Below are 24,596 nucleotides of genomic sequence, written 5' to 3'. Positions count from 1 at the left end.
ACATACAGGTTCGGTGAGATATAACAAGGGGTTTAGCATGCTGGTGGGTTTTTAAATCAAATCCATATTGAACCCTGTGACCTACTGGAGGTTCTAAGTGGAACCTGGGGAAAGCAGCTTTTCCATACAAAACAACAACGACGACAACAAGGGGAAACCCAGGCTCTGCTGGATGTCTATAATACTCATTTGCAGTAAGGCTTTCAAGATACATGAATTTTTATAGCATTTGTATTTTAAGGATTTAGGGCAAATACATTTTTTTTCTACTTGATAAAAAGAAAATTAGTACTTAAAAGGTTCAAAAATATATCGATTGAGTGATTTTTTTTTACATAAATAAATTATATTGATTTTTAGGATTTAACAGCTGAAAAAACCCTTTCTGCTTCCACTGGAGGCAAAACTGAACAAAATGTTAGTTAAATAGAGAGCAGCATTTCTAAGAAATCTGTTGTCAGCATTATAGACCATCTATGCTACAAAGATGTCATTAAATAGGATTTGCTCAATCACTGGATTCTTTCTTCATACTTATATGATCAGTTATAGAATTTCTGATTTTTATCTCTGATTCATCATGCCGGACTCCACTGTTTGAAAATACATCTGACTGATTTTTTTTCGGTCACAATTTAACAGACTTCTTTGAGATGCTCATTTTAACATTTACATAATTTATAATCCCAAATGTATAAAAGACAATGACAAAAGCATCATAAATAAATAATGCAAACTGAAATAGTTATGTCAAACTTTTGGACCTTCTGATAAATTAGCAAAACTGTAACAGAAAAAGTAAAAAATACAGTAAATTGTGACAACATAAAGTGAAACTGGTACTCGTAACACTTCCAACATTTCCAACGGTCCTGCACAGCCCTGTGCCCCCAGAGTCCTGAACCATGAGCTTATTTCAAGTCTCAAGAGTGTGAACTGTCGATAAAGAATAAGACCCTCGGGAGGGATGGAACACAAGTGGGAAGGGACAGAAAGCGGGATGAGCGCCCCTCAGGCAGGTGCTTCCCGAGTGAGGAAGAAGGGAAAAATGATGTCAATTTGCAACGGTCTCGGCTAACTTGATTTGGAATCTGGGTCCAACTGCAAAACGAAAACCAAAGAGAGAAAAAAACGGAGAGAAGAAACAAACGTTCACAGTCGTCTTATAAAAGGTGGCACACACATGTTCTGACAACCTCAAATAATTCTGGCGAAGGGACCTAGCAAAGTGTAAAAGTGTTGAGTGACGATACTCTCCCAGGCTCCAGAAAGAGCCTTATTCTTGGTGAAGGGAAGCACAAGGTGAAAACCCGTAAGGGCCCTGGTAGTGGCCGGAGCGGTTCTTGAGAACGAGGTGAACAGATGCCAGCCGTGTGCTTATGAGCAGTGTGCGGCCCCACGGAGGGCGAGCCCCGCGCCCGCCCCCACTGCCGGCAAGAACTCCGGGTGTGCAAAGCATTTTCATACTGAGAGTGATCCTTTAACTTGGGGGAGAGAGCAACATATGTATAAAATAATGCCTAGTCAGTATTTCTTCTTGCTGCACGAGTCTGAAAAACCATGAAGGGGGATGTCCTGTTACTACCAGTAAGGTTTTTGTTTTACAAAGAAATGAATATATGCATTTTCAACCATTAGTTATATATTTCTGTCTATACTACTCACTTAGTCATCATGATAAAATAGGGAAATATCTGAACTAAAAAATATGCACCAGCACTTCCTTTTTCTGTGCTTTTTGGTTTCCCCATTACATGCTTCCCATTCAACACAGCTCATGGAAAAAAAGAGCTCCTCTCGGTCTCTGTTCTTCGGCCGATGGTAAATCCCTAGACAGCTTTCTTTTGCCATTGTCCCTCCTCAAATCAGTGGGAAACTTGGAGGGGGGGGGCGTGTCACCAAGTACTGTATCAGCTACGGCTGCTGGAATGAACAACTGGTAACAGAATGAGAATTCTGTGCCTCCTACACTAGGTCGACGACACTCAGCTAATGAAGTGGCAAGACCCTGCGACTATTAACATCTGTGACCACAGTTCTCAGAAAATTAGGTAGGTAATATTACTTATGGAAACACAGGTTCATATGAAGGTGAAGTGAGGAAGTAACAAACCTTTATGGGATAAGAAACTTACAAGTCACAATCATTTCTTAAATGAAAAAGTTCTAATTGGTGTCACTGTTAGAGTCTTTGAGGCACCCTTCCCTGGCCTGGGCCTCATGTTCTCTATCCGGGGGCCCAGGGGCCCTGGATTCGGGGCAGTTCTGATCGCTGCCTGGCTCCTTTTCGGACCCGGGAACGGGCTCTGGGTTGGGGTTCAGGCTGTCCCCTTTTGTTTTCTTCTTCTTCCTCTTCTGGCTCTCCAGACCGATCACTTCGGAGTGTCTGGCCTGCTGCATCGCTGGCAGAGCCATGCCCATGCCAGGGGAGAGAAACATGGATGGGTAAATGAGTCCAGGAGACACTCCTGGGATGAGAAATGGGTTAAAAGCCACAGGACTACTGGTAGTTATTGCAGGTTCAGACTGATCAGAAAATGGACCAGGACCAGGCTTGTCTTCAGCCAACGTGTCCACTTTTACATCATGGCTACTTGGCTTGTCCTCTACAGTCTTCTCGGTCGCCGAGGTACCACTTTTTGTTGTGCTTGACAGAGGCGCTGGAGCGGGAGAGGTGCAGGTGGTTGCCATGGGCGCGTTGAGGAGGCCCCCAACGCCAAACATCTGGGGCACTGCGGCCATCCCTGGCAGCATCATGGGCAGCATGCTCAAGGTGCTTTTGACCTCCTCGCCTGTGGGCATCGTGGCAAAGCCGGCCGGGAACCCCACCAGGCCCGTGAGGGGGATACCTGGCATATTTCTCATGTTCTGGAGTCCTACCAGGTCCATCCCAGCGATCAGTCCGTTCATGAACAGTGGCCCCATCCCCGAGGGAGAGTCCGCCACGATGGCAGGAGCCTTCAGGAGCTCGCTCCGAGGCCGTCTCCCCCTTCTGCGGGGGCCAGCATCTCGAAGAACAGGCTCGGCCAGGGTGTGATTGAACTTGTTTTCTGGGAGAAACCCCTGAAAAAGGACAAAGAAACACAAGATGCTGAAGGTTACTGGATGGCGGGTGATGGGCTGGGGATGAAGACCAGCGTTCTGCACTGGCTTATCCTGTCCCTGTTGCACGAAGGACCCGAGTGGGAGCCCCTTGCCTAGCCGGCTCTTGCCTGACTGCCTGAAGTCACTCTCTCGAAGGCCCAGAGCCACCAACCGCCACACGCAAGTGGCAACCATTCCGGGGAAGCCTGTCAGAGCACTGGGAGCTGGAGCCCCGCTAAGGACACCCAGGTCTTAGTTGAGACTTGTGGCTGTGAGCCCTTGACCAAACTGAGCATTCCCCTCCCTCGTGACACGGGAAGTTTTTCAATGGAAGCAACAAAGCAGAATAGGGGAGACAGGGCTTCGCAGCCGTCGGACCTGAATCTTGGTCCCAACTCTGTAACTAGCTGTGGGACTTGGGCCACGTCAGTCAGCCTCTCAGAGTTCTAGTGAGAAGGGGCCATGCCACCTATCTGGCAATTACTGACAACGAAGCGTGTGAGACACTATCCGGCCCATGGGAAGTGGTGCTCACGGAAGGCATGCTGGTAACCGTGCGCATCCCGCTCCCTCTAGGTCCTAAGCTCCTGGACAACAACTCAGACACTAGACAGGGTGCCTAGGTGTGCGCCGAGGAGAGGAGGGCACTCTGGAACGTTGTTGGAGGAATGCATCCCAGTAAGTGACGTTCTGGGTTCCCTCAAGGGAGACAATCTAGTTTTGCTCTGCTCAGAGGGCTGTGTTGCGCTTGTTTTCCTGCGTGGCGAAAACCTCCAGGGCCAAGCACCATGTGGCCTGAACTGTGATGTGCTCGGGACATACAGCCATGCTGGCACCACCGCCGCCTGTGTGGACGGCGCACTACAGAGAGTTGGGGAGCCTGCGGCCTTCACAGCATCTGTGAGCCGTAGGCTGCGTGGTGGGGGAGCAGCCAGCCCGGCAGGGGGTCTGCTGCAGCCGTACAGGCTCTTTCCTTCATGACTGTGGCTCAGGGGCTCTGCAGGGCAATGAGGACGCCCCAGAAGCTGCTGGAGAACCCACTCTGCCAGAGCTTACCAGAGCTTACCGCCTGCTTGCAGCCAGAGAATGAAACACACCATTGCAATTACAACGTATCTAACTCTGAATTTGTTTCCAAAATGGCATGAATAATCTCTGTATCAAGAGAAACGTTTTCTGCGGGGAAAGGGAGCGATTTCTCGCAGGCGTCCTGTGCCCGAAAGCCCACCCCCTTCCCTTCTGCTGCCCTCCACTCCTCCCTGCTGGCATTCGGCTCATCACGGTGGTATGTGTTCGGGACCAGAGGCGCATTATCATAACTGCTGTTGTTGTGCAATCTGGGTCTTCTTTGTACAGAGGAGCATAAAGAAAAAGCCCTTCCCCGTGGGTCCCTGGAAGTCATCTCTTCTCCTCCGCGTGGCTCCTGTTACAAAGCTGGTGTTATTCTACCACCTTCTCTTTGATCACAGCAATGATGAGGCCCAAGACACTCAGAGTGGCCACGAGGGATCCGTAACCCTGGGTTTGCCCTGGGGATGCACGCCGCCATTGGGGCTGGAATGTGGAACGGGGACGGGCCCCTACACAGAAGCAGGAGGTGGGAGGGCCCACCAGTGAGGCTCCCTGGCGGTGCTGGTGCTGGAGGAGCCCACGCTTCTCTACAGCTGCCTCTGCTGCCTTTTTGGGATTCTCAGCCATTTGTACAAACACCTTCCCTTCCTGCAAGTCTGGAGTGGCGAGTGGGGATGTGGCAAGACACAGCTGAGACTCCAGCAATCTACTTGGAGGCACAGACGCAGGGAGCCAGCTGCAGTCCTCAACGGAGCATACAGGAGCAAGAAGGCGGGTGCGGGTCACACCACGAGACACCAGAGGGCCAGAAAAACACTTTTATTAGGGCTGGAGTGCGAAAGGAGACAGGAAAAGAAGTCAGGGAGTCCATGGATACTTAAGGGCTGAGACTGGCAGCCAGGCATGAGAACAGGTAAGACGGCTCTTGACATCCTTCCTAAGGACACCCACTTTGGACTGTAATCCAGGAACTCTGGTGTCTCCCTTCAGTTCACTGCCTCTCTTCTCCCTAACTGTTAAAGAGGTCAAATCCCTAGAAAATCCAGCACCTCTCTGCTTAAATGGGCACCTGTAGAGATGGGGTTAGTGGGTAACATGGGTCCAGGCTCTCTGTGAGCACACGTTGTGGGGTGGCAGCTGGGAAGGGTGGCGTGGGGCCCGTGGTCGTGGCGGCGTGGGCAGTATGGGAAACCGCCATCACAGCAGGGGCGGTGGGGACAGGAAGAGCAGCCGGAGTGACAACAGAACTGCTCAATATGCTTCTACCCTGGCTCAGACAGATGCTGAGGGCTACGTCTGCACTATCTCAATCAGCAATCCCACCAACGCTGTGGAGTCAGTACAAGCATCACAGCCATTTTATAAAGAATTTAAAGATTTGTAGACATATGAAAAATGTGTATTTGAATGTTCCCAATTCCCCAGGAATTATGTTATTTTTGAAGTTCTACATCTGTCCTTCAATGTTCTAAAGAATATCCAAGAAACACCAGATCACGAGCAAAAAGCTGTATGATGGTCGGCTCTAGGAAAACTCTTCTCAAAGTGCCTTGGCTTAGAATAGCAGAATTGAGGGAAATGTGATTCTGTCATGTTTTGCGCCCCTTCCTTCTCACAAAGAGAGAGAAGCAGGGACCTGCCCCGGGGCACAGCTGGGCAGGGAAGAGTAGAGCCTGTGGCTCCGGCCTGGGCTGCTGCGCGCACCGCACCACACCGTCTCTCGTCCCCACATGGGACAACCGGTGCCTGCTCTTTGTGGGGCAGCTGCTCACTCTGGCTCTGGCGATGATCACCTGGGGAGCAATTCCGGCCTGTTCCTATTTCTGGAGACAGACAGTAGGGCTTGATGGACTGGGGCCATACTAAAAGTGGAACTTCTGATGCCCACCACCTCAGCCAAGGGCCCTGGCCACGGGAGCCACAACAGGACCACTGGGCATTTTCAAGACCTCTTCCCTGCAGCCCACCCACAGCCCACAGCCAGGGAGAGGTGCCGGGGTGTGTCTTTTTCCTTTATACCCACAACGTTCCCTCGTAACTCTCCAGTGGGGAGGGTGTGTTTGGAAGTCTTTCTGTTGGGAAGCAAACCTAGAGCTTGCTATAAATCAGATGTTCTTTAACATACTTTGAGTTCAACAGGGCATCTAGGGCTAAACAGCTCCTCAAGACCAGCCTGCATCTTGCAGGAATCTTCGACATGCTCCTCAGGTATCAGGATGTCCAGAAGTATCCCTTCCCTGCCCTTATTGTGAGCCTCTGATGTAGGGAGAGTGCTGAGCCCTCTCAGAACCGGGAACCTGCCAAGAAGGCATGGTCGGGCTGCCTTCTCCCCTTCAGATTGGAAGAGCAGCAGCAGAAAGGTCCCAGGGGTGAAGAGAACAGCTCCTCATCCACAGCAACGCCAAGAGGGGTGCTGGCAGAGGAAGTCGGATCTCACCACTTCCTGTGGGAGCGAGAGTCCCTCCGGCCGCCCAGCTGCTGCCCACCCCAGTCAGGTGCCCCTCCCAGCAGCTCAGCGACCACACACAGCGGCCAAGTTGGGATTTGGCAGCTCTCCCTCCTGGTAATTATACCCTGAGAACAAACCTGCTTCCTCTTCCAAGGGAAGCCGGGGGAGAAGGCAGGGAGAGCAAGGAAAAGGAGAGTCAGATGTTAAGCAACTGGAGGCAAATCTGCTTTTCCAGATGATTACATGGGCATTCCAACTCAAGAAGACATCTTCACCAATACATGGTAGCATTTATTCCAAAGCCTATGGATTCCAGCTCTCAAACTTAACTCCTGGGTAGAGGTGGAGAAGAAAGTGGTGACCAAAACTTCCCTACTCTTCCCAGGAAGGCTGAGACTTAGCCAACAAACATGAACTGAGTGAAGAGAGACCTAACAACCAAAGAAGGAGGTGTGTGTGGAAACGAAGTTAAAATTCCCGAACACAAAATAAAACAAAACGAAAACTAGCCCTAAAAGACATTTTTTTGGGGGGACGCCTGAGTGGCTCAGTTGGTTGAGCGTCTGCCTTCAGCTTGGGTCACGATCCTGGAGTCCCAGGACTGAGCCTCGTGTTGGGTTCCCTGCTCAGTGGGGAGTCTGCTTCTCCCTCCACTCCTCCCCCCTCTCATACTCTCTCTCTCTCGCTCACTCTCTCAAATAAATGAATAAAATCTTAAAAAAAAAAAAAAGACATTTTTTTGGGACAACTAGGGAAATCTGAATGTAGACTAAATATTAAATATTATTACCATTCCCATGGGTGATAACGGTAATAGTTATGTAGGAAAATATTCTTAGGAGACACACGCTGAACTATTTAGGGGTGACGGGTCATCTCTGCAAGTTACTGTCCAATGGCTCAACAAGAAACAAAAAACCCTACACACACATCTATGAACCAAATATAACTTCCATCTACATGTGCATGTGTCCACACACATCTCCCGAGCCACCACTATGTACTGGCCATCCTGGAAGCCGAATCCCACGGCGTTACTGCAGCCCGTGGAGCTCGCCCAGCCGAGCCACAGCACACACGGCAGAAGGGGCTGAGGGAAGGAAGAGTTTCTTGATCTGAATCTGGTTCCAAGGGTGGGGGGAGGGGAGGGAGGGTGTCTTCATGGGAAAGAACTAGTGCAGGATACCCGAGAGGGCTCCTGTCCCAGCAGGAGCTGTCGGGAGACGGGCCCTACTGCAGTCAAGCAGAATGTCGAGGTCTGCGCCGTGCTGGCTTTTCCCCACTGTGGAGGCCGGGCAGCCCTGAGGACCAGGTGGACAAGGGCTTCCCCGTCTTGCCTTACTGTAGGAAAAGGGCCTTCGAGGCAGGGACTGTGTTTATTTAACAAAGGAGGGAAAGTGCATCTCGGGTAAAAGGGTGGCTTGCAAGAACAGCTTAGAAATGGGTTTTCTGGCAAGGGATCAGCAGCTGCAGGAGAGTGAACATTAATTTCCAGAGAACATGAAGGAAATTGTTAGACATGTAGAAAGAAATGAGAAAGCCAAGGAGGAAACCATGTGGTTTTTCTGACCTGTCTCTACAGCAAGAGCTCGGAGGCTACAACAAAGCAAGGACCAGAGTCTCTCCTGGATGACTTTCCCATGACGCCGTGGGCGGAAACTTGGGGAGAATGTGGGGAGGCGGCATGAGGGCCGGAGAAAGACAGCCGGGCTAAGGACTACAGTGGCAGCAGCATGCGCAGCACAGCGGGTCCAAGGAAAGGGGTGGTAGAGACACTCTCTGACAATAAAGCAAGAGAGGGGCAAAAGGGCAGCTCTTCCAGTGTGAAGAGCTTTCTAACAAGCAGCCAACCTTGGGACGGGGCCCCAGTCCCACTCCTGGGGCAGCTGCAGTGGGGGATGGAGATGAGGGAGAACAGTTTCGTCTGCAGAGCTGCTAGAACAATCTACCAGGTGACAACATCAGTCACAGACTCCTTGAAAACATTAAGCTACAACTTGCTTCTGCAAAAGGAGGAAATGAGTAGGGTGGGTGGTCTTCTGGAGCTGAAAGAAGAAATCACATCCAGGCAATACCACTAAGAAGGGAATTCATACCCAAGGAAAGCTGCAGCTGGCAGAGGCTCGAGGAGAAGGCATTCAGGAAAGCCTGTGTGTTTGGGGGGACAACCTGAGAAGAGCAATGCCCACGAGGCCCTTCAGAGGCTCCCTGTTTGGGGAGGATGCACTTTTAGGAGGTTAAAAGCATATTTACGTATAATTTGCCCAAGCCTGACACATTTTCAGGTTGAAATGTTATTACTGCCCCCTAGAGGTTATGACTTTTCTATTCCAAATCTGTCCTCCTCTGTGAACTATAATTAACTCGGTTGCGTTAGAGTACAACTATTTCACAGATGTCTTTTGAAGTCTCTTCCAGGCTCAGGATTCTATATGAGGAAAAAGGCAGTGCTTGGAGTCAGCTGTTTTTCATTACCAGTGAGAATGGACTAGGAGGAAGTGTCTTAAATGGAAATTTCCAATAATGACATTTGTTAACACTAGAAACAGACTCCTGACAGGGGTTAAGGTGTATTACCCTGAACTCTCTACACTGTAACGGGACAGGGGATGGGGGAGATGGCAGATATCAAGTTCTGGAAATGGTTTAAGTACAAATTTAAACGAAAAGTTTTGGTGGTAAAGGTTGAAAACAAATGAGCACGGCAAGTCCTACCGCTGCTCAAGAGGCCCCAGTACCACTTATCACTACTTATCAACCTCCCGTGCTGGCCTCTTGTCCTCTGGGAAGACGTCACCTGGCTCCCCACTGCCCAGCTAGAGCTTTCCCCAAGTCTGCAAGGCTTGGCCTCACTGGGACACATCCCCCTTCCTTACCCTTAGTCCTGGCTCCTTGGGGACAGTGGGAACCCTCTCTTCTCCACTCAGGGAGTTGACGTCTAATTTTCCAGGTTCCTTACAGCGTGGCCTCCTCTGCTTTGGTTTGTCTGAAAAATTCTAGGAGGCAAATGGAAACCAACATTACAAAACATTCTGTCACAGATTCTTCTGATGAGGGTGGTGCTTTTCAGCTGGTTTTGCTCTTCTCTCATTAATGGCTCTCTGTACAGGACCCCGTCAGGTGAGGCTGACGAAGGAAAGAGCTACTGGGCCCTCACCTGGGCTTTCTTTGAAACAATGGCGTCCCTGCAGCAAGCTGGAGACGGGCTGTGTGGGCCTCTTGGGTCAGACCAGAGCTGGCCCAGCAGCCTCTCAGAGTACTGCTTACTCCCTAGCCTCCCCCTCCTCCTCATTCCCCAGATTCTCTCCACTGCGACCTATCTGGAGGGCTTCGTCTCTCTTTGGGGGGTGTGCACCTGTGACTGTGTTCTCCTCCTCTCCTCGTGAGCTCTCTACCTCCACATCTCATTAGTTAGATGTACGCAGGACAAAGATGGTGGTGGGGCAGGCAAGCACATGAGAAGAGAAACTCCAAGAAGAGACATCAGTGCTCGGGAGCCCTCTCCTACAGATTTCTAATCTGAAGGATCTCAGGCAAAGGCAGTAAGAAGACTTGAAGGAAGAGTCGCAAAGCTGTAACTCAAACTAAGAACAGACACCCCTCCCTACAAAGTGGTAAGGTATTAACCTGGAAAGAGCACGCAGGAACGTGTTCCTGAAGTGGCAGTGTTTCTGCAACCTAAGGGTGTCTCTGTGCACTTAGGATCTTGTGTGGTAACTCTGGGGGAAAAGAGGGGGCTGAGCTCAGGCAAGTCCTGTCCGCATAAGATTTTGCACAACGACTTGGCACAGCATTCTGACATGGGCTGTGATTTCTGTTACTAGAAAGTGCAATCAAAATTTAAACTTAAAAAACAAAACCCCAAACTTGAAAATGATGTTCTCAGTTGATACAGATCTCTGTCGAACCTCCTGGTCTCCTTGAGCACACTCCTTATCAAGCACAGCAGCAAGTCAGCAGGAAGGAAATGGCAGTGGCAGGTAGCACCAACAACACTTACTGCTCCAAAGCCAGGAACCTCTAAGGAGTAGTCAGCCTGCTGCCTCAGCCAGTCAAGCAGACTCTTGCTGGGAATGGCTTTCTCGGCCTGGCTGCCGGCTGCTGGGGCTGGCTCGGGAGCCGAAGAGGCAGGCACGGGCCCTTCAGGGTGTGAGGTGCTCGGGGGGGCCTGCCCTGGGTCTTCATGGACTTCCTGGATGAAGGAGAAACAAGTATGTGCAGTTAAGCATGACGGAATGAAGACCGGTTTCTGAAAGGAAAACACATACGGTGTTCTTTGTATCTTCCCATCCATTTCCACCTGAGTGTTCCTGTGCTGGGGTGCTTGAGTAAGAATCCTCCAACTACTCACCCACACATGGGCTCCTGCATGTGTTGGCGTTCCCTCTACCCAATGCTCCTCTCCTTCTTGTCTACTTGGTGACCTTTAATTCCATCCTGTCTGCTCAGGCTGTGTTACCTCCTTTGTCACCATCACTGATAGTCCCAGGCCACTCCGCTTCCTGCACACTGCCCCCCCCCCCAACAAGCACCCTTCACAGGTTTTCCAACACCAGGAAATGCCACACTGCAATTTACTTACCTGTTTCTCTCTCTCTAGGTGGAATGCCTGTCTTACTCATCTCTGTATTCCCAATGCCTAGATCGGGGTCTACAAAGTACAACGTGGTGCTAAATAAATGTTTGCATAATACATTTTAAAAAATACTCTATGATCACTACAGAGAAACTATGGCTTTGCACCTCTAAAAAATGAGACAACTGTCTTAAAACCTTGCAGGATTGGGCCAGGAAAGAAACTGTCACTTCAGCCTCCCAAGTTATATACAAAGTCTAAAAGGAAGACAAAACTTTAAAATATGCCAAACAACAGAGCTTAATAATAAAGCTCTTAGGTGCTAGTGAACAAAGTCCTTGGCTTGGTTCCCTGACCCACCACTTTACTGGGTAATCTTGGGCAAATTAGTCAATGCTTGTTGGCCTCAGTTTCCTGATCTATAAAATGGGAATAACAACATCACCTTTGCAGAGTTGTGAAGGTCAAAAAGGACAGTCACGCTAAAACCTGAACACAATGCCTGGCACACAGCAAGCACTCAATGAATACTGGTTTTTATTATTATTTTTAAAATAAGAACATATGAAATGTGATTCTTGTTTTGGAGCTTGCAATTCAATAAATGGGAAAAACCAAAACACAAAGGGAAGTCAGTTGTCTTTGACACATTAAGCAAAGTCCAAGGGACCTCTCTTGGCCAGGCATACAGCTTCTAACCTTGTCTGTTGCTTACAGTGATCTCTTCTGGGTTTAGGGCGTCTTGGTGTGATGCTGGTGAACCCTCACAGCAGCCCTCTGTGGGAGATGCTACAGGACCACTTCATAGAGGAGCACAGTGAGCCTAGTAGGTCCAGCAGCAGAGCCAGGATCAACGTTCAGGATCCTGACCCCTCTCCCTTCTCCTGAACCCCAGCTCCTGGAAAGCCCGCTAACCCGGAGCACCACTGCCACAAACTCAACCCTGCTGTTTTGCTTTACTCCATCACCAGCAGCTCTTCCAAAACACTGGAGGGTCTGGGCTGTTTATATGTGAAATGGCAAGACCCCTGGCTCATATCTTCAGGTTGCATGGAGGTAGAGGGTCCACAATGGATTAAATATGTTTCTAGAAAAGACTGAGGGCAACTTATAACAAGAGAAACTAAGCAGGACAGTTGAAATAGGGATAAAAGATCCACAAATTAAAAATCGTGTGTCTGAGGAAGTGCTTATTACTCAGGGTGGAAAGGTCAATGTTTTTACTTAATGGTCTCATATACCCACCAAGATTCCTGCCTGAAGTGTCTGCTCTTTCAAAAAGATGAGGTCCATCCCTCCTTCAACATGTTTCCGTCTCCCCCTCCGCCTCCTCGTGGCAGCATCATCTCTTCTGAGGCTTCCATTGACAATCTGTCCCGTCACTGGATGGATCAGGCCAGCTTGCAGAATCCCAGACAAGTCCATGCCAAGGGCTCCTTGAAGTGAACCGACAGCCCCGATCTTAGGGGTGCTGGCGCTCACTGGGAAAGGAGACGTGGCTCCCGGGGACCCCTCTGATGTGCAGGAGAGATCTATTGCAGACTCCCCATGCCAGCCATTGAGAACGATGGGGGGGTGCCCGTGGGTGGCAGAGAACTGTTCCAGGCTCCGGGCCTTTGCATCCCTCTCCACCTCAAACTCGTAGGGACGTCTGTGCTTTTGTTCATCCTTTGTGAATACTGGGGCCAGGAAGCTCTCCTGCAAACACACACATGTGGCGAGAGAGGTTTGAATGCCACTTTGGTGGCTGAATGGCAGCTCTTTCTCTAGGACTGATTTCTTCGGGCCTAGTAGGATTCCTAATCAATTTCTTAGAAGTTCTTTGGCTTCTCAAACTTTAGCACCAAATAACCTGGATAATAGTTTGTTTCTGTTTAGTTGTTTTTTTAAAAAATCTTATTTATTTGAGAGAGAGAGAGCATGAGTGATGGGCAGGGCAGAGGGAGGAGAAGCAGACTCCTCTCTGAGCATGGAGCCCGACATGGGGCTTGACACGGGGCTTGATCCCAGTACCCGGATATCATGACCTGAGCCGAAGTCGGATGCTTAACCGACTCAGCCACCCACGTGCCCCCACCTGGATAGCTTGTTAAAACGTCAATTCTACTCCAGTGGGCCTGAGGTTGTGTGTGTCTAACAGGTTTCCAGGTGCTGCTAATGCTACTAACCCATGAACTACGCCTGGAGCTGCAAGACCGTAATCCAGGGAACCTCGACCTCAGCTATACATCAGAATCCACTGGAAAATTAAGAAAAATTCCACAACTCAGTCTACAGCTCTGACCAATTAAATCAGAACCAACAGCTTTTCAAGGTCCCTAGCAGGTTCCCATGTGCACCTGGAGAGTGAGAGCCAGTGTATTCACAATGTACCTCAAATTGAACTTGAGTCACGAGCCTGAGTTTATAAAACCCATTCTCTGGTTTCCCTAATTTCTTCTTTTTTTTTTTTTTTTTAAAGATTTTATTTATTTATTCGACAGAGAAAGAGGCAGCCAGCGAGAGAGGGAACACAAGCAGGGGGAGTGGGAGAGGAAGAAGCAGGCTCATAGCAAAAGAGCCTCATGTGGGGCTCGATCCCAGAACGCCGGGATCACGCCCTGAGCCGAAGGCAGACGCTTAACTGCCGTGCCCCCAGGCGCCCCTGGTTTCCCTAATTTCTATCAGCTGCCATTCTTGCGGTCTTCCAAGTATGGAACACACTGATCCATTCACACTTCCCTCTCCTAGTATGTTTATTAGTCATCAGGTCATGCCTGCCAACATCCACTCCTTTGTTTGTACCCACTCTGCCACTAACCTGGTCTAGGACCTCATCTCTTCATCAGATCCCCCCTCGGCCTCCCAGCCTCCGCCCTCCTCTTTCCCAAGAACCTGCACACCACTCCAGCCGAGCTGTAAAACCCTGCTTTCATCAGGCACTTCCCTGCTCCAAAATTTTAGTAGCTCCCTGCTGCCTACAGGATAAAATCTAAATTTTTTCAATTAATACCAGTGACTTTACAGAAAGAGAACAAAAAAAAAACCAAAGAGAAAAACCAAAAGCAGAAAGAGAGAAAGAAATAAAGAAGAGAGAAAGAAGAAAAAAAAATCCTATCCATTCAGTAAGTATTTGCTGAATGAATGACTCAACTGAGAAGTGCAAAGTGTCCCTCACTGTTTGTTTCACAGCCGACCCCACACTCAGGGCCTCACCTTCTGGATCTGGGCCACCAGCGCTGCACTGCCGCTGAAGCAGTGTTCTGATGCCTCTGGCTCCGAGAGGCTGCTCCGAGAACCCGCGCTGCTGCTTAACACCGGCGTGGGCAGTGTGCCCGCGGGCTCGTACTGCTGGCTGGAAGGCCACTTCCCCTTTAACACCACGTGGCAGATATTATCCAGGCGGTTGATTATCACGCGATCCTATAAAGAAGACCAAAAGTTCTGAGGAGTAAGCACCAAGCTACCCAAATTCACAAAGTCCCTAGAGATCATGTGTCACGTTTTCTAACCAGAAGGAGTTGATTAGAAAAAAACGAACACTCAGATGTACTCACTTTACAAGTCTTAAAATAAGTTCTATGGTCTGGACAATGAAAATTAAAGCCACAGTGCTTCAAATACGAAGACAGTTTTATCTTATGGTCTAATTAGTCGAGCATGTATTTCTTTAATGTTCAGATGTGACATTATTAATACCTTTTCAAGGTATTACACATTTCTGAGTTTATACTCAGAAATACTCTACAAGCTGAGAATGCTTTGGGTACAGAATGCATGCTCTGGGGAGTACCTTTGGCCACTCGGAGAAGGAAAAGAGGGTCTTCTCCTGGAGCAGCTGAGCAATGGTGGGAGCCCGAGCCTCCTGCAGGTCATCCCCAAGGTCTCCTGCGACACCTGAGGTCGAGCTTTTGCTCTCCTCTTCCGAGTATTTCCCTGGGTAATCTGCAAAGAAGGGTTTAAACAATTAATCCGGTATTGGGAGACAGTAATGATCTGAACGATTAGGACACCCAATCCGTCTTTTCAAAAAATCAGCCCATTCTGTGCTTATTTGAAATTGAACATTAATTCCCATGCTATTTCCAGAAGAACCCTGTCAGTTAAGCCATAAAAGCAGATCCTTTCTCTAGCGCTATCCATGCAAGTCATGTGATAACTCTGCATCCACACACCAACAAAAACAACAAAAGAAAGGAGGAGAGAGGAGACTGTCCTGTGTATCCAACAGTGAGAGTGGAATGAGCACTGAGAGCAGCTGACAAGAAGAAACTGAACATTATTAATACTCTTATACATTTGAAGGCAGTCTTTGAAATGTAACACAGCAAAATGCTGATGTTAATAATGATGGATGAAAAGCCCTGAAACTTACAACAAAGGTAAAACAGACTTGCTTCATGTCCAAAATGATGCAAAGAAACCTAGAACATTTAAATTACTTCATTAATGGAAAGAAATGGAAATGCAATTCATTCTTTTAAGTTTCAGTGGTGAAAGTTTATTGATATCAATGTGAAATGGACCTTTAAAGACCCACTTACCAGTAAGGGAGGGAATGACAAGGAATGAACACAGGGTAGCAAAATGTACAGTGCAGGAAAAATTGTGAGCCTCTTTTCTTGTGAACTGACAAGGAATGTCGATCCTCTGAAATGTGGAGATTTCACTTGTGACTGTGCACCAAGTCTAGGGAGCTTCAGGGACCTCTCACCATGAACAGGACCTTGCTAGGCCAGTGGATTCAAGGATATACAAGACAGATGTGGCCCTGACCCTCAGACTCTTACGGTTTCGTGGGGGAAAGACAGTCAGGAAAACAGTAATAATAAATGAATACAACTACAGACAGTGGCAAGTGCTATAAAAAGAAACAAGCTGTCATGATAGGGAGTAAGAGCCCGCGGAAGGGAGGGCTGGCAGAGAGGGCTTTTCGAAGGAGAGAACACCCAAGAAGAGGAGGACAAAGGTTACTCTGGACGTGCTGAGGAACTAAAGAGACACTTCCAGGAGGAAAGTACAAAGATGTGGGTAGAGGGGAAGAATCACTTAGATAATGCTGAATTCTGTAGGTCATGATAGAAAATTCGAATTTTATTCTAGATCTGATGGGAAGCATCACTGGAAGGTTTTAAGCAGAGAAACTGGACTTGAGTTTTAAGAAAAATTAATGATGTGTGAGAGAAAACCCTGGAAAAAAAAGCCAGGAGATCTGGGGGCTGGCCCTGACAGCCGTACCAATTACTGCTCCTTTATGGTAGACTTCCAGGTGCAGAAACAGACCGACCCTCTCTGCCCCACCTGTCCCATGTCTCCTGTGTGTGGAGGACCCCTTCTGAGGTTTGCAAAAGCATTGGGAAAAGCACTGGTGCAAGGAGGCCCGCCCTTGAGTGTGTGCGCCGCTCATCCAAGCTCATCAAGGGGCCACTGCAACAGAGGGCGTTGGTGGACAGATGCTTCTCCTCTGAACCATACTCTTCCACGCTCTGTACTCATTTCACTGCCTGGATTTCCGTGGACTATTTGGTGATCTCCCCCACAACAAGGTTCAAAAAACAATGTGGGTTTTATAGTCTAACACATGGCAGCGATCCTTTGTGGCCTAGGCTGAGGAAGGACAAGGTCAGAGATGGGCTCCTCCCGGGTCAGCTGGGGCTACAAGTCGAATAAACTACTTTTAGTAGCCTCTCTGTCATCCTAGCTAGCGTGTAAATTTTAACTTGAGTTTGGAACCAGTCTCAAGGAAGTCACTAATCACAATGACCGAAACCAAAGGTGAGGGAGCTTACAAAAAGAGGGAAGCTAGATCGTGCAGGGGAGCTTCACTGAGCTCCCCTCCCTCTTTCCCTCTGTGATATAAAAGTCACTGTCGCAGAAGGAGGAGGCTTGTCTGTCTAAATCCCGAGTACCACACCCGGCATCAGGTCAGACATGAATAGGGATTTTGTCTTTTTGGGTTTTTTGGACAACAACAAGGAAATAGAATGATTTTTGTTCACTCCAATATGCCCTCTTGGGTCTGAAGAAGTAAAAACAACAGTAAAAAAGTTAAAAACCATTTCTTTTTGCTCAGAATCTCTAATCAATGTATTTATATCCCTTCAAGGCACAGAAATACCTGAGTCATTTAGACTCTTAACATTTAAAAAGTCCTCCTAACTTAAAGCCTTATCTAAGACTTCCCTATTTAAAAAGCTCAAATCTATTTGTATTTCTGTTGAGTTACTTGTAATTTTGTTCTTTTTACTCCTGTTGAGTTATTAAAAATGAATCTGAGCCACATGCGCCAACAGCGAATCACAAGGTTTAGACAATGACATGAATAAACAGCACTAGCTTTGTTCACCTTAATAAAGATCACATCAATTTGTATTTTTGCGGAGTTCCTGAAAAATTAACTAACCCTATAAAAAACCGCAGGTTCCTGACGTTCCCAGGCTTTCCTACTTTAACCAGTTTGAAGGAGCTCACCTAGAGGAAGAAAAGCTCCTTCCCCTCGAGGCCACATTCAGCATCTACCATAGACAAAGCAGTGTAAGCCCTGCCCAAATCACACGGCTGACGCGGCAAAGGTGCTACGATGGTTTAGGATCATCCCCAGTGTTCTAGAATGATCAGAGTTAAGCTAGTTTCACTTTCAGACAAGGCCTGTGACCTTTGGTTTTAAACCACAGGGAACGTGGGCAGGTGTGACTCAGAAGCCATGCATCCCCTGACACTCCCTCTGCGCCCCCGCCATGGGAGGACTGGCTCATCTAAAATACCACAGACCCCACACACTGTACCTTGAGCATGGCCGTTCCCATCTCTGTCATAATCATCTTTACTCTCAAAATCCATGTCTTCAGACTTGAGCTCACTGGCTTCCGGATACACAGGAAAACCTTTCTTTCCCTCTGCACTGTCCTTCCAAGGCTCTTTGGACAGCTCGTGCTTCCCCTGAGAGGGCTCTGCCGGAGCAGCAGTGGGCTCACCCTCCACTGTGATACTGTTGGTTTTGCTTCTGTATACGTCTGGGTTATAACCCTTGGGTTTCTCCACTTCAAACTCCTCATTCTCGAGGCCACGCGTCCACCTGTCCGTGTGCTTGCAGTGACACTGACAGGCTGCTTGAGGAAACGCCCCCTGCGGTCCAGGGTTCTGGCTCACGGCCTCCAGGCTTCCTCTCTTGGCCTCTTCCACGTGCAAGCCTCGGCTCTTTTCCCTTAGGATATCAGCAGTGGGCTCGGCCAGATGCACAACCTTAGGCCTTTCCCTCAAGCCTGCAGCCACGCCTACGTTCTCCTCTTCATTCTCCTCCTCTTCCTCCTCCTCATCGCTGTGGTTCTGACTCAAAACCAATTTACTTTCTAAACTTTTGTTTTCTAATAAATCAATTAATTGGTGATCTGATGACAGGCTTCTTCTGGAGTCACAGACACTAAGATTGCACATATCGACAAACCCACTTTCATTTCCTTGATCCAAGGAAGGGGAAGCTAAGCATTTGGCTTCTAGCTGCCCGATGCTTTCAGGCCTTGGCCCTGTCTCACTGCAGAGCTCCCCTTCCCCTGAAAGAGACAGCAACAGGTGTTTTCCATTTTTGATGTTCATCTGAGCTACTCCTGCTTCCAAACTGCCCATAAAAGAGGGGCCTGCAGGTATTTCTGCCTCGCGGCCACCAAGCTGGCAGTTCCCATCCTCGTTTGCCGAGATGGCCAGATAATCCTTTCTGGGTTCTGTCCTGGTAGTGGGGCTCTCCTGAAAAGAGCCTGGCTCCTGACTCAGGGCTTTCTTACCATACATCATGCCCTCCAAGGACTCAGGCAGCAGACTTTCATCGTGGGTGATGGAAATGACATCCTGAACTTTAGAAATAAAGTTTTCACAAGTCATGTCAGATAAACTGGCCCCAGGTGGAGTGGGATGGTCATCTCTACCTTCTATTTTCACTAGGTTCTCAGGCTCATTTTCAAGGGGCTCTGAAGTCCTGCTCATCTGAGTGTATGTGAGAGATTTGTAGAGTTTGGAGTTGGTCTGGTAAAGGCAACACAGACTTTCTGGTGCCTGGGTGTCCGTTCTCTTATGCTGCGCGTAGTTTCTGTAGGCGTCCAGGAAGGACAGCTGGGGGTCGGTCATGATGTAATAGTCGGTGCGGTTCAGCCCATGTTTGGCAGTGCCGACGAGCAGGTCTCGGTCGTGCTTCCCACACTCCCACCAGACCGGGAGGTAGAGGCTGGGCCTGCAGAGCTGGAGGCGCTCGTGCAGCTGCGGACACCTCAGCACTTGCTCTCGGACCTTCCGCAGCAGTTCGATGCGGTACAGAGTTCTCGCGGCCCGTTCCTCAGTGATGGGTTCCACGTAGATGCTGGGATCTGGGGGACCTGGAAAGGCGAACATGGAGCCCATCACTGAAGGCAGCCCCAGGACACCCGCCACTCACCTGAGCCCGTGTCTCTGGTCTAACAGCTTAACTCCCTGGTTCCCCAGCACGCAGTCTTAGGGGTGTGTGCCCGATACCATGAAAAGCTACGAGAATGGAAGGTTTCTATGAAACAAGGACAGACCCAGTGAGGGTGAAAGGGGAGCACGATAACTTCGGTTCTAGAAAATAAGCTCTCATTCAGTAAGCACGTACTCTGTGCCCTCTACCCCAAGTATTGTATACGTGTCACTGAGTTCTCAGGACAATGCTAGGCTATAGCATCGTTATCCCCGTCAGATATGCTGACTTGCTCAGGCTGGCAGAACCAGGATTCGAGGCCAGGTCTTGTCAGTGGGACTGCGAGGGCCAGCTCCTTACTATCTATCCAGCTCCCTGGTTTTAATGAAAACACCCTAACCATGCCACACGGGGGATGCTGCTGTCAGCCCAGGACCCACACTGGGTGGACTCCATGTTTGTTTTAGCTTTTCTACAATATAGTCAGATGGGCCACATCTAGTGTATCTACAAGTATGAGGCAGGAGAGGGACGAGGAGGAAGCTGCTGCATCCCAACCAGGAAGCAATTTCTCAGAAGGGGTCTCTACTGGATCAGGGCATGTTTAAAAGGCAGCTGCTTATTTCCTATAGTTACAAGGCAATACGTGGGAAAATAGCTGAAGTTACTACGATATAATCTAAGGAAGGAGCAAAGTTCACCATGGAATAAATCTCTGAGACTTGTTGGAGAGGGTAGTTAACAGCAGCCTCGCAATACTTCTGTGAGGTGTTGATCTGAATTTCAATTTTTGTTGATGCTGCATCGTTTTCGAGAGAGATTTCATTTTATGAGGGTGGACCCAATGAGCAAGTCATGAATTTGTGAAAACCCACTTGTCTTCACCTGAATTCTTCAGGTAGACTCTACTTGTATAATCAAGATAACCTGAAGTGGGGGCGCCTGGGTGGCACAGCAGTTAAGCGTCTGCCTTCGGCTCAGGGCGTGATCCCGGCGTTCTGGGATCGAGCCCCACATCAGGCTCCTCCGCTAGGAGCCTGCTTCTTCCTCTCCCACTCCCCCTGCTTGTGTTCCCTATCTCCCTGGCTGTCTCTCTCTGTCAAATAAATAAATAAAAAATAAAATCTTAAAAAAAAAAAAAAAAGATAACCTGAAGTGATTCTGTACCTTGAAAATAAACATGCCCTTTCCCTGTCTCATCAGGGACATACGGACAGAGAGCTTTCTCACCACCATCCTTCCATGTGGGCAGACGACAGACGTTCCGGCACATGGCCACAAAGCTATAGAAGTAGTGTTCCAGGCTCTCATCCGACTTCTTGTCCAAACGGGAAATGATGCGGAACTGTGTCCAGTCAAAAGTTTTCTTTTCTTGATCATAAACAACCCCGAAGGAGGACACCGCTCTGTAGAAGTCTGCTTGCTCTCTCCTAGTCCACCTTGGGATTTAATCAAAAAGGGAGAGTGAGCTGTTTTCCCTTAAGGAAAAACGAGACAAAAGAAAAGCCAACAACTACCTACTGAGTGCCTACTAGGAGAGTGCATGGAGTCAAGAAACAGGTAGGCCTGGTTTGCCTATTTTATTATTTTTATTTAAGTTAAATTGGGCTGAGAGGCTTATAATGAAAACAGCCTATTATCCTACCACCACTTTCAAATCTCTCAACTTTTTCTTCTGGTATTTATCTATTTCTAAGTCACGTGTGCAGACTTGCTATCTCTTGATTCGTTAATTTTAGAGATTACCTAGTTTGTTTCCGCTGATGGGAGATGAAGATTTTAAAATACTATGTATGCTTAAATATTTTTCCTGATTATCCCCCCTGTATGTCAACACAGAATCACAGAATCCTGGATGGACCTGAAATTCACCCCCTTTCTTTTCCTGCTGAGGAGATTGGTCCAGAGAAGGGAAGCGACTCCGCCAGCCACACAACTCCCCTGATTGCTATTTCACGTCGGCCTTCTTCCAGGTTTCACGTACGTAGGTAACTCTTATCTAGGACACTAAGGTTCTCCAGCCTCTACATCCTGCAGGGGTAAGATAATGACAGAAGGTGGCTGTCCATAGTCTTTATGAGGGGCTCTTGGGCATGGTACTCTCATCCCCAGAGGGTGTCAGGCTAGGAGTGGGGTGAGGGGTTCAGTGGGGGAGTGAGAAGCAGGGAAAGAGTGCTTCTCTTTAGAGTTGTGAAAGATGGGAGACATATTTTCCCTGAATTACCAAATTTTATAAAGTCAGAAGGTGTACACAGAAGTAGATTTGCTATTTTTTCTACTTGGTATTCTTTTAATTCACTGGATGTTACATCAGAAGGGTGGATAGAAAGACTCAAAGAACTACAGCTTTGTTGATTTTTTCTGGTGCCATCATTCCTAGCCTGTGCTGGCCTTCTGTAGCCATTTTTGGTGTAACTCTTAAATGGGCAAGTAACTTCTGATAATTGATCCCCTCTCCTTCTGGGCTGGCATTTTATAGGACTCACTACTCTCAAAGGCTTGATAAGGATTGGTAGCTATAATATGCAGCTTCAGTGCACACTATTCACTTTGCTGCTAAAAGAACACGGTCTGATATATGCTAATTTTAAATCACATTTCCAGGGATTGGGGTCCAACTTAAGGAAGAGGGTCACGTTGGAAAATCATAAAGGTCTGGGAATTGTGAACAGAATGGTTTCCTAGATCTCATCAACTCCCCAGCCAGCATGACAACACCATCACTGGAGGCTGGAGTGAATTAATTCTGGAGACCACCTAACTTCACAATGAGAACCTTAAATGCACTTGGTCTCTAATTATCAGCATTCCTTTGTCACCTTAACTCACGAGCAGCTCCATATGCCCTTTTGGTCACTGATTTTTTTACCTCTTTTGAGCTTCCTTGTTGATGAGATCCATTTCTGAGGTTCTCCTGAACATCTCTTCCTGGACCCAGTATCCTTGGTTACCTGGTCCCAGGATTTCCGGTCGGCAGAGTTCTTTGCGGTTACAGCGCTGGTACACAGTGACCAGACGTCGGAGGCGAGCCGTGAGAGCAGAGGAAACTGGCCAGGGTGATTTGTCTGGGTCGGAGCCATCCTGGGCTTCAAACATCAGTGAGGATATTAGTATTTACAAACAGAACCAAAATCAAGGTGGCTATTTTTGTTGTTTTAAAAACACAGCTGACTCAAGGACAGGAGCCAGGCCAAGCTGGCAGGGCTGCGATTCTGTTTTAGAAACAGCTGTAGGCTGTGGTTGGCTCTGTCATCACTCACATACAGATGCGCCTGTCCCTGGGGCAGAATCCACCTGAGGACCGTGCTCTAAGGCATGGGAAGAAGCAGGCCCTCTGGGGCCTTCTCCACATAGAACTAGGGGCTTTGGTGTAGCTGGCCTTCCAACTGCCAAAGACTTTATGAAGTTCGAATTCAGAAAAAACAAGTAAAAAAAAAACAAACCACATCAAACCAACCCTCCCCAATGTTTCTCCCCTCAAATTAATTAAAGAGATCATAAATCAATGAAACCACCATTCCTTTTTCTCTCCCTGACTCCATCCTGACCTCAGATATCACCGATCTCACTTCTGAATTTCAACAACAGGTGGCAGAAGCCGGCCAGAGCCACATTAACGCTGCGTGTGGGACTCTAGGAGAGTGTGATGAAGTTGAACTTGGCTTTTTTTTTTTTTTAAAGATTTTATTTATTTATTTGACAGAGAGAGACAGCCAGCGAGAGAGGGAACACAAGCAGGGGGAATGGGAGAGGAAGAAGCAGGCTCCTAGCGGAGGAGCCCGATGTGGGGCTCGATCCCAGAACGCCGGGATCACGCCCTGAGCCGAAGGCAGACGCTTAACGACTGAGCCACCCAGGCGCCCCTGAACTTGGCTTTTTAAGGGGGCGTCCTTAAAAACTCATTTTTATTACATGTGAACTCCAGAATAACTACAAACTGGGACCTTACTTTTCTTTCACTTCAGAAGGACACAGTCTCACCTGCCCGGCCGTCATCCTTCTTTTCACCAAAAATGCCATCACCTCCATCACTGGAACTCTCCTAGGGATAAAGGAAGCCACACCATCAGCAAAGCTGCAGCCCAGGACACACCAGCTCAGACAGCCCCCATACAGCAGGAGAGCTCTTCTGCCCACGGACACCTCAAAGACCTGAATCGTCCCCCGTCAATAAAGCTTACTTATGCGGTTTTAAAAGAACCAGAAAGCACTTTATTTAAAATAAGCATTTTTAACTAGAACTGTACAAATGATTCTGTCTGCAGAGAATTAGCTGAAAGAACGATGAGCTGGCATGTTCTCCCTGGCAATTACATTTTACAAGCACTATTTTAGCTGTGAATTTAAATATTTGCGTTACCATCATCTCTTGCAATTTAATACTGTCATTTCACAAAGGTTGTGCCTGCATTTTGGTTTCTTTTTTGCTTTTTTCTTTTTCTTTTGCTGTGAAAAAGTATCATGTTCATGTTCATTATGGTTAGCTTGCTTCACAGCAACAGATGCTCTTGTCCTAAAACGTGACTGCTCTAGACATGAGACCTGATGGTGCAAAACCCCCAGGAATTTAAAATTAAAATCACAACTGAGGCTCCAAGTGAATCTGGAGTAATTTCACAGGCACAGAGCTTATCCAAGTTGGAGCGTTTGATAAACTGGCTCTAATGGATTCCTTTCTAAACCCTTTCTTGGTCTCCGAAGGGACCTCTGAAAGTTCTGTACGTATAAGGTGTGTGGGAGAGTTTGAGGGTGGGAGAAGAGAGAGTGCTATTTTTTGACTGGACCCCATTTCTTAACATGAAAACTTCCTGTCTTTTGATTAGCATCTTTTGACTTGAATGATGGAAGAGAATAACCCAGGATTTAGGACTTTGGCCATGTTAGGGAGGGTCAGATCAGAGTAAGGGTCGGCAATCTGTGGTCTGCAGACTGTGTTTGTGTGGCCCTCAAGCTAAGAAGAGTTTTTACACCTTTGAAGGGAAGAAGAAAAGGAAGAGGAAGGTAAAGGAGAAGAA

General features: G+C 48.1%; 1 protein-coding gene across 6 annotated transcripts in view; it reads right to left on the bottom strand.

The window, feature by feature from the left end:
- Positions 1–213: 213 nt before the first annotated feature.
- Positions 214–24,596, bottom strand: part of CHD6 (chromodomain helicase DNA binding protein 6) — a 192,210-nt gene continuing 167,827 nt past the window's right edge. For 4 of the 6 annotated variants that reach the window (XM_087853574.1, XM_045804642.2, XM_045804640.2 and 1 more), the window contains exons 28-37: positions 23,563–23,623; positions 22,451–22,667; positions 20,749–21,020; positions 17,945–19,522; positions 14,953–15,104; positions 14,376–14,582; positions 12,426–12,878; positions 10,605–10,796; positions 9,481–9,600; positions 214–3,063 (exon numbers count right to left, since the gene is read on the bottom strand). In XM_087853574.1, the coding sequence (XP_087709700.1) occupies positions 2,167–3,063; positions 9,481–9,600; positions 10,605–10,796; positions 12,426–12,878; positions 14,376–14,582; positions 14,953–15,104; positions 17,945–19,522; positions 20,749–21,020; positions 22,451–22,667; positions 23,563–23,623 (4,149 nt within the window). In that variant the 3' untranslated portion in view covers positions 214–2,166. The remainder of the gene's footprint in view (positions 3,064–9,480; positions 9,601–10,604; positions 10,797–12,425; positions 12,879–14,375; positions 14,583–14,952; positions 15,105–17,944; positions 19,523–20,748; positions 21,021–22,450; positions 22,668–23,562; positions 23,624–24,596) is intronic. The other 2 variants (XM_045804643.2, XM_045804644.2) reach the window with 2 other exon arrangements.

The sequence above is a fragment of the Ursus americanus genome, chromosome 22 (genome assembly GCF_024610735.1).
Source record: "Ursus americanus isolate L20-20 chromosome 22, mUrsAme1.1.p, whole genome shotgun sequence".
Lineage (NCBI taxonomy): Eukaryota > Metazoa > Chordata > Mammalia > Carnivora > Ursidae > Ursus > Ursus americanus.
Note: the sequence above shows the minus strand (reverse complement) of the source record. Positions and strands in the feature narration are given on the sequence as shown.